Genomic DNA, 12,034 nt, shown 5'->3' on the forward strand with positions numbered 1-12,034 from the left:
GCCGTGGGAGGACTGGTGGGAGGACCGGTGGGAGAGATCGCGAGCCCCGGCTCGTCTGGGACACTGGCCCCTGATCAAGCCACCTGGCCCGGGTCTCCTGCTGCGCGTCTGCGACCGGAACCTGCCCTTGCGACTCCCCTACCCGGCCCAATGTAGTCTCCGGTGGGTGGCCGGCGAGCCGCTGCAACAAGAAGGTCTGCCCACTAGGCGGTGTGAACACCTGGCCCCGCCCCCTGATCGCCCCGCCCTGCACCTCCTCTGACTCCGCCCCACCCCGCCTCCGGACCCCAGTTGGTTGTGGTAGTAGCCTCACCGTCCTCGGCCCCGCCCCGGCCCCGCCTTCCGTCCATCATTGGCTGCAGAGGTTGTTGGTTCCCAGGAGGGGAGGGTGCTGAAAGGCCTGGAGGCGGAGACGAAAGCGAGATGGACGGGCAGCCAGCCAATGAGCGTGCGCAGCCGCCCTAGCAACTGCGGCTGGCCAATAGCGGGGCGGAGCGGGCTGCGCGCTGTCAGGCAGCAGGGGCCACCCGGCCACCAGCGCTCGGGGGACCGCGGAGCCCGCGCGGCGCTGGGCTGTCCGGCCGCCGCCTCTGAACTGTCCCACGGGCAGGGCATGGGCGCGGGTGCTGGCGCGGCACGATGAGCACGGGAGGCAGCCCGGTCCGCGCCTACGACTTCCTGCTCAAGTTCCTGCTAGTGGGCGACAGCGACGTGGGCAAGGGCGAGATCCTGGCGAGCCTGCAGGACGGTGCGGCCGAGTCCCCATACGGCCATCCCGCGGGTGAGCGCCAGGCCGGGAAGGAGTGGGGGTGGAGCGCGCGGGAGCCGCGGAGGAGAGGGGCGCAGACCCGGGAGCAAGGCCGGGGAGGGGCGCAAGGGAGTCCGGGGAGGAGAGTGGAGGAGGTGGAGGAGCGCGCGGGGGCTGAGGAGGCGAGAGGACGCGGACCCGGGGAGCGGGACCTAAGAAGGGAGCAGGAGAGGCCAGGGAGGCCGGGGAGGTGGGGGTCCGGGAGGGGAGCGCTCGGCGAGCAAGGGGAGCGGGAGGCCGCGGAGCGGAGCGAGGGTCGCGGGGCCTAGGAGGGGAAGCGAGGCCGCGGTGGCGCGGGGAGGAGAGGGGGTGGAGTGCGCGCGGACCGGGGAGAGAGGGGACGCGGGCCCGGGGAGGGGAGCGCCGGGCTCAGGGCCGTCCAGTCTGCCTGGATCGCGCCCGCACTGCGCCGGCATCCCCAGCTTCACCCCTCCCAATCCCGGACGTGGGGGATCCAGGCAGCTCATGGGGGTGGGGCTGGGATCGGCGCACGCCGCGCGTGCAGCGAGAGCGAGCGACTGGGTGGGGCGCTGGGGTCCTCCCGACCTGGGGGTGATGGCTAGGGGGAGGAGAGCGTGCAGCCACGCATTTGGGGAGAGGGGTTGGCGCGGCTTCTCCGGGGTGCCCCGCAGGGAGGCCGCACTTGCGCGCGACGGATTTGGAAAGGACGCGTGGGGGGGGGGGTGCGGCGCTGGCGCGAGGGGACAAGAGCGTGGGATCGGAGCGCAGCGGGTGCAGGCTCCCAGGTGGTGGCTCTGCGCGTGGGTCGGATGGAAAGGGAGGGAGAGAAGGCGCAGAGGACCAGTGTCGAGGCTTCTCCAGGATTCCCGGCGTGTCGAGGGGCTCCTCGCGCTGGTGGACAAGCCTGGAAGGTCAAGGAACCCAAATGACCCTAGGGAGCGTGGCCTGGGGCTCAGGAAGAGAAGCACCCGGTAGAGAGTGCAGGAGAGTGAGTCCCAGGGGGAGGGGAGGCCAGAGGGCCCAGGGGGTCCCGGAAGTTTTTGGTTTGACAGCAGCAGCCCCTGAGAGGGAGTGGAGGTAAGGAAGGGCTGCGGAGAGGAAAGTGTGTGGGCAGGAACCCGGGCCAGGAGGCGGGAGGACAGCCAGGTGTCCAGCAGTCCCGGGGTCTTTACCCACCACAGGCTGCTCGGATGGTGCAGATTGAGTGGCTGTGGAAGCAGACCTGCCTATGCTCACCTCTGAGTTCTCATCTCAGGGGTAGGAGCCACATTTCCGACACAGACACTGCTGCTCCTGGGCTTGCAGTCTGGTTCCTGGAGAGCCAAAAAGAGCAGCCCAGGGAGTGGAGTCTTAATGTTCAAGCCAACCTAGGGGTACTTCCTGTCTTGCTCAGTCAGTGAGAAGACAGCGGGCAGCAAACTGAGCTGGGGAAGGTTTGAGATGGGGGCTGATGGTGAAAACCTGCATCCATCCTCACACTGCAGTGCGCGTAAGTGTCACCCCCGGTCCTATGAAAATGCAGATTCCAATTCTAGAACCATGTCGTCCAAGATGATGCCACATGTGGCTTTTTACATTTAAAGCACATGTAGTTAAAATGAAATGCAACTAAAAGTGTGCATTAGGCACATTTTAAGTGCTGGACAGCCACTCGTGAGGCAGCACAGAACTGTTCTGCTGGACAGTGCAGAGCTGGGTTTAAACTGGGGGTTGGTGAGGAGGGGAGCTGTGTCTGTTTCCTTCACAGCTGGGTCCTTTGGGCCTGGGGCTCACTGAATGGATGGGCCAGAGGTGAAGTAACAAAACATTTAGCAAATAAAGCGCTGTGTATGTTTGGGGAAACAGGCTGTGGAAAGTTTTCTGTTCTGTTGTAGGTGAACAATGTGGGGGCAAATAGGAAGAATGTGGACAAATGTTTGTAAAAGGTCCTTCTGGCTGCTGTGGATGGAGGCTTGATGCTTTTGCTGCGTTACTTTCATTCTATGTGCTGAAGGGAGACTTCTAACAACTAGTTAGTGCTTTCTTAAGTTTTCTCCTTGACACAGAGGGAGGATTTAGGTTAAAAAGACACTTTCCACGAAAGTTTTTGTTGTCAATTTGGCTTGAGAAACTGAAGAAAAGAATCCATAAGACAGATGTGCCCTTTGTAGGGTTTTTGTTTTTGTTTGGGGGTTTTTTTTGGTGGGGTTCTTTTTTTTTCTTTTTTTTTTTGGGGGGGGTTGCATTGGGTCTTCATCTTTTCATTGCTGCACACAGGCTTTCTCTAGTTGTGGAGAGCAGGGGCAACTCATTGTTATGGTGCACAGGCTTCTCAGTATGGTGGCTTCTCTTGTTGCAGAGCACGGGCTCTAGGAGGCAGGCTTCAGTAACTGTGGCACTCAGGCTCAGTAGTTGTGGCTCACGAGCTTAGTTGCTCCATGGCATGTCGGCTCTTCCCCGACCAGGGCTCGAATCCTTTGGCTGACCAGGGCTCAAACCCTTTGGCAGGCGGATTCTTCGCCACTGCGCCACCAGGGAAGTCCCCCTTTGTGGGTTTTTGATTAATTAAAAGATTATTCTTGGATTAAAAAAAGAGACTATAAAAATTGTAAGAAATTGGAATCATCATCGTTACCATTTTAAAGATATGTTTCACTTTGAAATAGTGTGGGTGCTTCTGGCAGGAAAGGTGAGGGCATTTCAGCCTCACAACCCATCCCTCTCCACCCGCCGCCTGAGTTTGCAGCCTGTGCTGTTATGTTCACATTGCCCAGGTTCCTAACATTCAATTCTGTATCGTAGCTACAGTGCCCACAATTGCTCAGTGTTAATTCAACATTCCAGGGAACTCTGTGCTCACTGGCAGTCTTTTTATTTTGCTGTCCATCTGATTAGCTAATTTCTTTTTCATTCATTTTTTCAGGAAGGGCTCGTGAGAATTTCCTGAGCATTTTCACGTCTGACTGTGTCTGTTCATTGTCCCATCTTTGAACAGTATCTTGGCTGGGTGTAATATTCTTAGCTTCTGTTTTCTTTCCCTCAAGCCTTTGTAAGCATTGTTCCACAACCCTCTGCCATCGCATGAGGCCTGAAGTCAGCTGATTTTTTTCCCATGTGGGTGATTTGCATTTTCTTCATGAATTTCTGAAGGATTCCTTCTTTTTGCTTCATTTCATGAGCTTAACCAAACCACGTCTCAGAGCTGAATGCTTCATTTTGAACTCCTGGTACAGTAAGTACTCTTTCAATTTGCAGATTTCTTTTTTTAATCTTAGAGAAATTTACTTTATGTCCTTAAAACATCTTTGGGGGACTTCCCTGGGGGTCCAGGGGTTAAGACTCTGCACTTCCAATGCAGGGGGCTCAGGTTCCACCCCTGGTTGGGGAACTGAAATACCACATGCTGCTCAGTCAAAAATTAAATTACATTAAATTAAATTTTAAAAAAAACCATCTTCTGTTACATTTATTGATGTTTCAGGGACACCAGTTGTATTAGTTTCCTGTGGCTGCTGGACAAATTGCCACAAACTTAGTGACTTGAAATAACACAAATTTATTCTCTTACAGTTCTCGGGCTTGGTAGTCAACAAGTGTCATAAGCTAAAATCAAAGTTGGCAGGCCTGTGCTCCTTTCTGGAGGTGCTAGCGGTGCATCTGTTTTCCTGCCGTTTCCAGTTTCTAGAAGCTGCTGGAGTCTCTTCACTTGTGGGTCCTCCCTCACCTTCAGACCCAGCAATGGGGGTGGGGGGCGGTCTTTCTCACATCTCATCATTCTGATGCAGATTCTCTTTCTCCCGCTCCACTTTTGTTTTGTTTTGTTTTTAATTAATTTATTTATTTATTTACTTATTTGTTTTATTGGCTGTGTTGGGTCTTTTTTGCTCTTTTTTGCTGTGCGCAGGCTTTGTTTAGTTACCGTGAGTGGGAGCTACTCTTCGTTGTGGTGCGCGGGCTCCTCATTGCTGTGGCTTCTCTTGTTGCGGAGCACGGGCTCTAGGCACATGGGCTTCAGTAGTTGCAGCACATGGGTTCAATAGTTGTGGCTCACAGGCTCTAAAGCACAGGCTCAACAGCCATGGCGCACGGGCTTAGTTGCTCCACGGCATGTGGGATCCTCCTGGAGCAGGGATCGAACCCGCGTCCCCTGCATTGGCAGGTGGATTCTTAACCACTGCACCACCTAGGAAGCCCTCTCCTGCTCCACTTCTAAGAACACTTGTGATCACACTGGGGCCACTGGATGATCCAGGATAATCTCTGTAATCTTAAGGTCACCTGACTAGCAAACTTAATTCCCCTTTGCCAGGTAACCAAACATGTCCACAAATTCTGGGGATCAGGACACAGGTCTCTTTGGTGGGCCATTATTCTGCCTACCACACTGGTTCTTCTTATGTTGGGCTGTTTTTATCTGTCCTCCACATCCATTCATGTCTTCTCAGTGCCTTGTTCTTTTTGTCCTTCTGTCTGCATTTCTGTGGCACTCTCAGGCCTTTCCTATTTACTGGTAATTTTTATTTTAGTGAATTTTTTCTAGCTGTTTCTAACTTATTTGTTAATTCAGTAGTGATGTCCTTTTGGTGTCTGATATTTTTTCTTTTTGGCTTTGTTGGGTCTTTGTTGCTGCGCCAGGGCTTTCTCTAGTTGTGGTGAGTGGGGGCTACTCTTGTTGCAGTGTGCAGGCTTTTCATTGCCGTGGCTTCTCTTATTGCGGAGCACGGGCTGTAGGCATGCGGGCTTCAGTAGTTGTGGCACCCAGACCCTAGGGCACGCAGGCTTTAGTAGTTGTGGCACACTGGCTTAGTTGCTCTGCGGCACGTGGGGTCTTCCCAGACCAGGGATCGAACCCATGGCCCCTGCATTGGCAGGTGGATTCTTAACCACTGCGCCATTAGGGAAGTCCCTGGTGTCTAATTTTTCCTTACTTTAAAAAAAAATTTTTTTTGGCTGTGGCTCACAGCTTGCAAAACCAAGTTTCCTGACCAGGGATCGAACCCTCATGTCAGCAGTAAAAGCGGAGTCCTAACCACTGGACCACCAGGGAATTCCCTAATTTTTCCTACCTTTTACAATTTTCCTTTTGTTCAATTAAAAAAAAATTCTTTAAAAATTCATTTTATTAAAAACTCTCCTTTGAACTCTTATTTTACCAGCTTCATGTTTTTATTAGGTTGTTCCATTGCATGAAGTAACTGGTATGCATTTCCTTCTGCTCCTGGGGTCATATTTCCTTTTTAAGTTGGGTTCTCTTTTTCCTCCCTTTTTAAACTTTTTTTTTGAAATATGATATACATATATGAAAGTGTACCTATTGTAATTGCAGAACTCAGTGAATTTTCACAAAGCTAACACGCCCATGCAACCAGCACCCAGGAAGCACAACACCAACAGGCCCCTGGGCCCCCAGCCCTCCCCCAACCACGACACCCCCCAGAGGGACCGCTGACCTGGCTTCTAACAGCACAGGTCACTTTTGTCTCATTTGTTCTGTGTAAAAGTGAGAGCTGTAATGTGACCGCTTCTCTCGCTCCCATTGTGTGAGACTCTCCTGGGTTGCGTGTGGCTGTGGACGATTTATGATATCCCTGGTGTGAACGTACTGTGCTCCATTTATTTACCCACCCAGCTGGGGTTGGCATTTCTGTGGTTTCCAGTTTCTGGCTGTTGCGATTAGTCCTGCTGTGAACATTCCCACTGTGTGTCTTTGGAGTACAAAAGATGTGTTTCTGTCGGAATATACCTAAACCTGGGATGGCTGAGTATTGTATACTGGTATGCATGTGTTTACCTTAAGAAGATACTGCAAAAATGTTTTTAGTTTACACTCTCACGGCAAAGTTTGGGAGTTCTGTTTGCCCACGTCCACATCAGCACTTGGTTCTTGCTTTTTTGCATTCTAGCGGTTCTGGAAGGTATCGTGTAGGTGAATTTTCATTTCTCTGATGACGAATGAGATTGAACACCTTTGCCCATTTTTCATTAGGTTGAACTTTTTTGACTGGTCAGGAGAAGTGTTTGAAACATATATTCTGGCTGTGAGTCCTCAGTCAGAAACACATCCTGTGGGTATCTGCTCTCATCTGTGTTGCCTTTCTCCCTTTTAATAGTATTTCTAAGAACAGAAGCCCTTCATTTTAGCATGATCCAAATGATGGGTGTTCATGGCGGGGCCTCTGGGTGTGTTGAAGGTGTCTCTGCCTGTCCCAGGGTGGGGATGTCCCCTGTGGCTCCACTGACGTTGGCGGAGGCTGTCCCACTGGGATGAGGAAGGGAGCAGCGGTGGGGTCAATACACATGCTTTTCCAACTGGATAGCCGGTAGGAGACCCCCTTTCCTGGCATTGCTCTGTCACCCTTGTGGGAACCCCGGGGAACTGCACAACCCCCCACCCGCAGGCCTTCTCCTTTGCAGGTAGGTCTGCCCAGTGCTCGCAGGTGGTCTTGCTCACGCCCCGGCAGCTCTGCCTGCACGTATCCTGTGCTCTGACACAATCCGGTGAGGCCTGGCTTCTCCACGCTGGACCTTCTGTTTTCCTTTCAGCCTACAGTTGGAGAGCAGGGGCCTTGGGTTCTGGACCCTGTCCTGCAACCTGAGCTCTGGGAGGAGCAGGAGGGCGAGTGTGTGTTGAGCAGAACTCTTGCTTGGTGACCCATTGCCCAGGGTGTCCTCCCCTCCCATGGGTGACATGCACACTCCTGGTCCTTCTGGGCCCCTGCTGGCCCTGGAGCCTCACTTCCGTCCAGTGGGCTGGTGCCCAGTCCCGCCTCCTCTCCCCTTGGAAGTCCTGCTCCAGGCAGAAGTGCAAAGAAGGCCTCAGCAGCCCAGCTCCAGGAGGAGGTGAATCAGGGCCGCAGCTGGGCTCTGCCTTCTGCCTGGGTCTCCCCTGCGCTCCAGCTGGGGTGTTTCCGGCACCAGGTCCATACCCTTTCTTTCCCTGATTGTTGAGTTTCTACATTTTGCTGGTTTCATTAGTGGTGGGAGAGGGAAGTGGATCAGACTGACAGAGAAGGCTACAATCTCTGCCTCCCAGTGTTTTTCCCAGCAGGAGACTCACTGTTTCCCCAACTACTTTCTTTTGGCTGTTTCTCCAGCTTCCTTTTCCCAGCAGGAAGATCCCATCTTTCTTTCTCTGTTTCATTTTTGCCAAGAGCTAAAAATAATAACTCCCACTTATGGAACGTGTGGAAGAATCATCTCGTGAGATAGGTTATTTGTACTTTCTCTTTGCCTTTGACCAGGAAATGCACGGTCTCTCCCGCGGCCTTCTAGATGCTGCAGACAGCTTACAGCTACCCTGCCCGTTTCCCTGGGCAACCACTTTAAGATTCAAAACACGATTTATAAAGTCATCACTTTCAAGTTTGAACTGAGAGTCGAGTCGTGTTTTATCCTACTTCTTCTTGGTGTCACTCTTTTGGTAACACTTGTGAGCACTCCGTAAATTTAATGTGTTGGGTTTTTAAAATTATGTCATAAATACTTCCGTGTATTTGAAGATGATACAATTGCATTTGTATCTGATTTTCTCCTTAAACAGCCCAGTCAGCCCTACCTCCCCTGTGTTCTGTGAGGTCTCCTCCTTGGGGTGGTGACAGCCCCTTTAGTCTGACCTCTAACCCCTACAGCCCCCAAGCCCTTGGCGAATCTGATTTCAGGTAATGGGCAGGGAGGGACTCAGAACTGGCCAGCACAGGTTCCTCACCGACAGAGACTCAGCTGCTGGGGCCAGAGGCCCACCCACCACCCTCGTGTCCTCTGTCGCTGGCACAGGGCCCCTGAGTGCCTGCAAGGTGAGCACAGCTGGACGGGCACAGCCTTGAGCTTCTGCCTGGGTCTGGCCAGCTGCACCTTCTCGCTGCTTGCTGGCTCAGGAGCTCAGGTTCCACGTGCCTGGCTGTTTGGAGCAGAGAGCAGCAGCAAGGTGTGTGGAAGTGCTGGTGTGTCACTGAGCATTTGCCGGCTGTGGGCTCACTTCCCATTAAGAAATTGTTTTGAACCTTTGTTTCAAACTTTCCAGGCTTCCTTAACTTAATTGACTACAGAGAGTGAATTGTGTGTAAGCAAAAAAAGAAGGGCTGCAGTGCCTATGGTGCTTGGACCTGAAAATGTCAGTTATGTAGATTTTGTCAGATCCACAAACAAGACAATCTAAAGGGGTCATGATGTAAGAAGCTTCAGTGACATCTTCGTGGTTTACCTTCTTCAGAAGTGGGCTTGGACTTCCTAGGTGGCGCAGTGGTTGAGAATCCGCCTGCCAATGCAGGGGACATGGATTCGATCCCTGCTCCAGGAAGATCCACATGCCGTGGAGCAGCTAAGCCTGTGCGCCACAACTATTGAGCCTGCGCTTTAGAGCCCCTGAGCCACCTGTTGAGCCCATGTGCTGCAACTACTGAAGCCCACATGCCTAGAGCCCGTGCTCCGCAACAAGAGAAGCCACGGCAATGAGGAGCCTGTGCACCACAACGAAAAGTAGCCCCCACTCACCGCAACTAAAAAGAAAGCCCGCGCACAGCAAAAAAGACCCGACACAGCCAATAAAATAAATGTTAATTAATTAAAAAAAAAAAATCCCTGGCCTCGAATTCCAGGATCTAGGACTAGAATACCAGTGTGTGAATAAAACTAGTATTTAAAAAAAAAAACAAAAAAGAGGTGGGCTTGCCTCCTTGGAGGCCTCAACCAAATTCCCCACTCGGCCTGGGTCACCCTTCCCCTCCACCTCTCCAGGAGCAAGGGTGCCTGTCCCCTCACCCATTTTCGGGGGCTCCAGGGGCTCCTGAAGCTGGTGTGACTGTACCACCCTGCCTTCAGATGCTGCCAGAGGTTCAGCAGTCTGCTAATGCGGATGACTTGTCTTTTTAGGTGGTCTTATTTTTGTCACTGCATACTTTGCCTTTTGGGGACTTTATAATCATAATCAATTACATTTCTGAGAATTTGGCCTCACGGTTTGTATTTTCTCAAGTGGTTTTGGCATTCCAGGTCTTTTTTTTTTTTTGGCTGCATTGGGTCTTCGTTGCTGCACTCAGGCTTTTCTCTACTTGTGGCAAATGGGGGTTACTCTTTGTTGTGGTGCTCTGGCTTCTCAGTGCGGTGGCTTCTCTTGTTGTGGAGCATGGGCCCTAGAGCATGCGTGGGCCCTAGGGTTCAGTAGTTTTGGCGCATGGGCTCAGTACTTGTGGCTCGTGGGCTTAGTTGCTCCGAGGCGTGTGGGATCTTCCCAGCCCGGGGATCCAACCTGTGTCCCCTGCATTGGCAGGCGGATTCTTAACCACTGTGCCACCAGGGAAGTCCCTTAACCTCTTTTTAACATATTACAAAGTCTAGAATCTGGTACCACCCCACCCCCCTTCCACCGCCACTGCCGTCAGCTTCAGGCTGCTGTGGGGACTTCTGACTTGAGTGCAACAGACCTGGGTCTTTGGTTAATGGGGCCTTACAGCATGAGTTGTGTTCTAAGACTTGGCTAGTAGAGAGAGAGATCAGCGTGGTTCTAGCATCAAGAGATAGAGAACATCAGGGCACCCAGTCTTGAAGGTGCCTGCCCTGGCATCTGTGCTGTGCCCGGCAGTCGATCACAGCAGGTCCAGCCCCTCGGCTCTGTGCCTGGTTTCTTTTTTTTTTTTTACGTTTTATTTATTTATTTATTTATTTATTTATTTATTTATTTTTGGCTGCTTTTTGGGTCTCCATTGCTGCACACGGGCTTTCTCTAGTTGCGGAGAGCAGGTAGCTCCTCTTTGCTGCGGTGCATGGGCTTCTCATTGCAGTGGCTTCTCTTGTTGGGGAGCACGGGCTCTAGGCGAGTGGGCTTCAGTAGTTGTGGCTCGTGAGCTCTAGAGCGCAGGCTCAGTAGTTGTGATACATGGGCTTAGTTGCTTCATGGCATGTGGGATCTTCCCAGACCAGGGCTCGAACCTGTGTCCCCTGCATTGGTGGGTGGATTCCTAACCACTGCGCCACCAGGGAAGTCCTTGCCTGGTTTCTTAATCTTTCTTTGGATGCCAGCGTTTCCCATCTAAAACCACCTGCTAATGGTCATCTCTTGGGAGAGAGTCCCGTAAAGCTGTTGGTGGAGAACACACAGTCCATTTAACTGATCCTAGGGTTTCCTCAGCCAAAATGATGCTCAGGCTGTTTTTAGTTTATGTCGGCTGTGTATTCCAACCTCTTGCAGCTAATAATTAATGGATTACCTTCCCCCAAACGTGACTCAGCGAGTTTACTCATGAATTTGAATCATATGGTGACTCGTGACAGGACTGGCATTTTGTTTGATTAAAAATAAAAGCAAAAACAAGTCTACAAAGGTAGAATCATAACTACATATATTAAACTCTAGTTGACCACAATACGTAAGGTTAAAAGTTATTATCTTAACAGGAACAATAAATTGATAAAAGTGAAAAATATTAAATTCTCTCTCAAATGAAGAAATTCCATCTGGAAGTAAAATCTAGAAGGCAGACCACCACCGTATGGCCTTGGGTTTCAGTTGTGCCCCGTTGGCCTGGCATCTGAGAAGCAAAAGCCAGAGCTGTCAAACCTGGGGTCCCTGAGCTTCGGTCTGGAATGCTGAGGAAGGGGGCGGCGGTGGGGGTGGGATGGGGCAGGTGTGTTGCTTTTGACGGTGCATCATTTCCTGGGGCTGTTCTCACAACTGCACAAACTGGGTGGCAGTGGGGGATGGCCTCAGACAATGGAAATGCACCCTCTCGCCGTTCTGGAGGTCAGAGGTCCGAAATCAAGGTGTTGACAGGGCTGCACTCTCCACCCCCACCCCCACCCCCACCCCCCGAGGCTGCCGGGGAAGATGTGGTGTTGCTGGCGCCCTTGGTGTTCCTTGGCTTCTGGCAGCACCGCCTCCATCGCTGCTTCTCCCTGTGCGCCTCGAAATCTTTATCAGGACAGTCCTGGACAGGGGCCACCCTCACTCAGTGTGACCTCATCTTAGCTCGATGACATCTACAAAGACTCTGTTTCCAAAAAAGTTCCAGTTCCTAGGTTCCAGGTGGACATGGGTTTTGGGGGACAGTATTCAACCCAGTACAGAGAGTGACACTCCCAAGATGGAAAGTTTCCTTCTCATGAAGGAAGAGCTGGGACCCAGGCTCCCAGTGGGAGCCCCTCTTCTCACAGCCTCAGGCCTGGCACCCCTGGCCCCTGTCGGCTCCTCATCCTGTTGGCTGGGCCCCGGGGCAGCAACGGCGCCCCTGCCTTGCAGACCGCCCCTCTGTCCTCAGCTCTGTGGTCTGCCCTTGAGAAGGTCATGGAGTGACT

General features: G+C 52.3%; 1 protein-coding gene across 1 annotated transcript in view; it reads left to right on the forward strand.

Annotated features, from left to right (window-relative positions):
* Positions 1-489: 489 nt before the first annotated feature.
* The window catches only part of RAB40B (RAB40B, member RAS oncogene family), a 28,806-nt gene continuing 17,261 nt past the window's right edge, over positions 490-12,034 (forward strand). Inside the window, exon 1 of the mRNA XM_057716919.1 lies at positions 490-781. Within this exon, the coding sequence (XP_057572902.1) occupies positions 640-781 (142 nt within the window). The 5' untranslated portion in view covers positions 490-639. The remainder of the gene's footprint in view (positions 782-12,034) is intronic.

The sequence above is a fragment of the Hippopotamus amphibius genome, chromosome 17 (genome assembly GCF_030028045.1).
Source record: "Hippopotamus amphibius kiboko isolate mHipAmp2 chromosome 17, mHipAmp2.hap2, whole genome shotgun sequence".
NCBI classification, from domain to species: Eukaryota; Metazoa; Chordata; class Mammalia; order Artiodactyla; family Hippopotamidae; genus Hippopotamus; species Hippopotamus amphibius.